The sequence below is a fragment of the Sitodiplosis mosellana genome, unplaced genomic scaffold, assembly GCF_009176505.1.
Source record: "Sitodiplosis mosellana isolate CC-2019 unplaced genomic scaffold, AAFC_SMos_1.0 Smas_scaffold_3639, whole genome shotgun sequence".
Classification (NCBI taxonomy): Eukaryota; Metazoa; Arthropoda; class Insecta; order Diptera; family Cecidomyiidae; genus Sitodiplosis; species Sitodiplosis mosellana.
This window is the reverse complement of record NW_022598881.1, coordinates 1-1579: the sequence shown is the minus strand read 5'-3', so window position 1 is coordinate 1579 and position 1579 is coordinate 1. Positions and strand designations below refer to the sequence as shown.

Below are 1579 nucleotides of genomic sequence, written 5' to 3'. Positions count from 1 at the left end.
TTTCTATTTTCTTCTCAATGTTCGTGATTTATTTTCGTTCTTGGATTATGCCTACGGCATATGACTCGAACAAATCGCATTCAAATTTAGCACGGATGCACATTAAGGTCACAAAAATTTAAAAAAAATCTACTCCATACCAATACCTATACTGTGAGCAATTAAAAAGTCAAATAACTTGAGCTGCTTTTTGACAGAATATTAATCGATGGTCCAACAAAGCAACAATATTGGTTGGTATGGTTATAGATTGACAAAAAAATGTTTTGAAATTAATTCTACACTACAATCGAAAAGGGGAATCGAAGGAAATCATCCGATTATTCACCTAAATTGGTTCAGCTATTCGTCACCTGAAAAATACACATCGATCAAAAAGATCAAACCAATTTCTTATTTTGTGAAGAAAAAATATGCAACATTACCATTGTTAGTAGGCAATTGAATCTATTCCAATTGCTCTGCAATATTAATTTTGTTTCCTTTACCTATAAAAAGTTTGGCGACCTCATTGTGACCTAAAAATAATACAGATCAATGAAAAAGATCAAAGCGATATCTTATTTAGTCAGCTTTACCATTATTAACAGCTATTTGAAGGGGTACACGATTCGCATTATTTTTAATACCAGTATTGGCTCCGTTACGGATGAGAAGTTTAGCGACACTCATATCACCTGAAAAGTAATTTAGATGGATGAAAAAGATTAAATCAATCTTCTATTTGGTAAAGACAAGTATCCAATTATTACCAAACCGAGCAGCTAAATGGAGGGGTGTGTCTTTCACATCATTTTCACTATTAACATTGGCTCCTTTACTAATGAGAAGTTCAGCAACATTCTTGTGACCTGAAAAATAATTTAGATGGATGAAAAGATTAAATCAATCTTCTATTTGGTAAAGACAAGTATCCAATTATTACCAAACCGAGCAGCTAAATGGAGGGGTGTGTCTTTCACATCATTTTCACTATTAACATTGGCTCCTTTACTAATGAGAAGTTCAGCAACATTCTTGTGACCTGAAAAATAATTTAGATGGATGAAAAAGATCAAATCAATCTTATTTTAGTTATCCAACTATTACCATTCTCAGCAGCTAAATGGAGAGGTGTCTCTTCCACATCATTTTCATTATTAACATTGGCTCCTTTACTAATGAGAAGTTCAGCAACATTTTTGTGACCTGAAAAATAATTTAGATGGATGAAAAAGATCAAATCAATCTTCTATTTGGTAAAGACAAGTATCCAATTATTACCATTCTCAGCAGCTAAATGAAGAGGTGTCTCTTTCAAATAATTTTCACCATTAACATTGGCTCCTTTACTAATAAGAAGTTCAGCAATATTCTTGTGACCTGAAAAATAATTTAGATGGATGAAAAAAAATAAAACTGTTTTGCTATTTAGTGAGAACAAATAATCAACATTACCCTTCTTAGCAGCTGAATGAAGGGCTGTATTATTCCAATGATTTTTCAATTCATAATTAGCTCCTTTACTGAGTAGAAGTTCAGCAACATTCTTATGACCTGAAAAATAATTTTGATCGATAAATAAGATCAAATCAATCTT

At 31.9% G+C, this 1579-nt stretch overlaps 1 protein-coding gene across 1 annotated transcript; it reads right to left on the bottom strand.

Annotated features, from left to right (window-relative positions):
* Positions 1-115: 115 nt before the first annotated feature.
* On the bottom strand, positions 116-1362 carry LOC129571902 (ankyrin repeat domain-containing protein 23-like; the record flags this gene model as incomplete). The annotated part of the gene is made up of 6 exons (XM_055451776.1): positions 116-353; positions 426-518; positions 579-677; positions 753-851; positions 926-1024; positions 1264-1362. Coding segments are annotated over 5 exons (467 nt in total), but the record flags the coding sequence as incomplete, so codon positions are not given.
* Between the last annotated feature and the right edge of the window lie 217 nt (positions 1363-1579).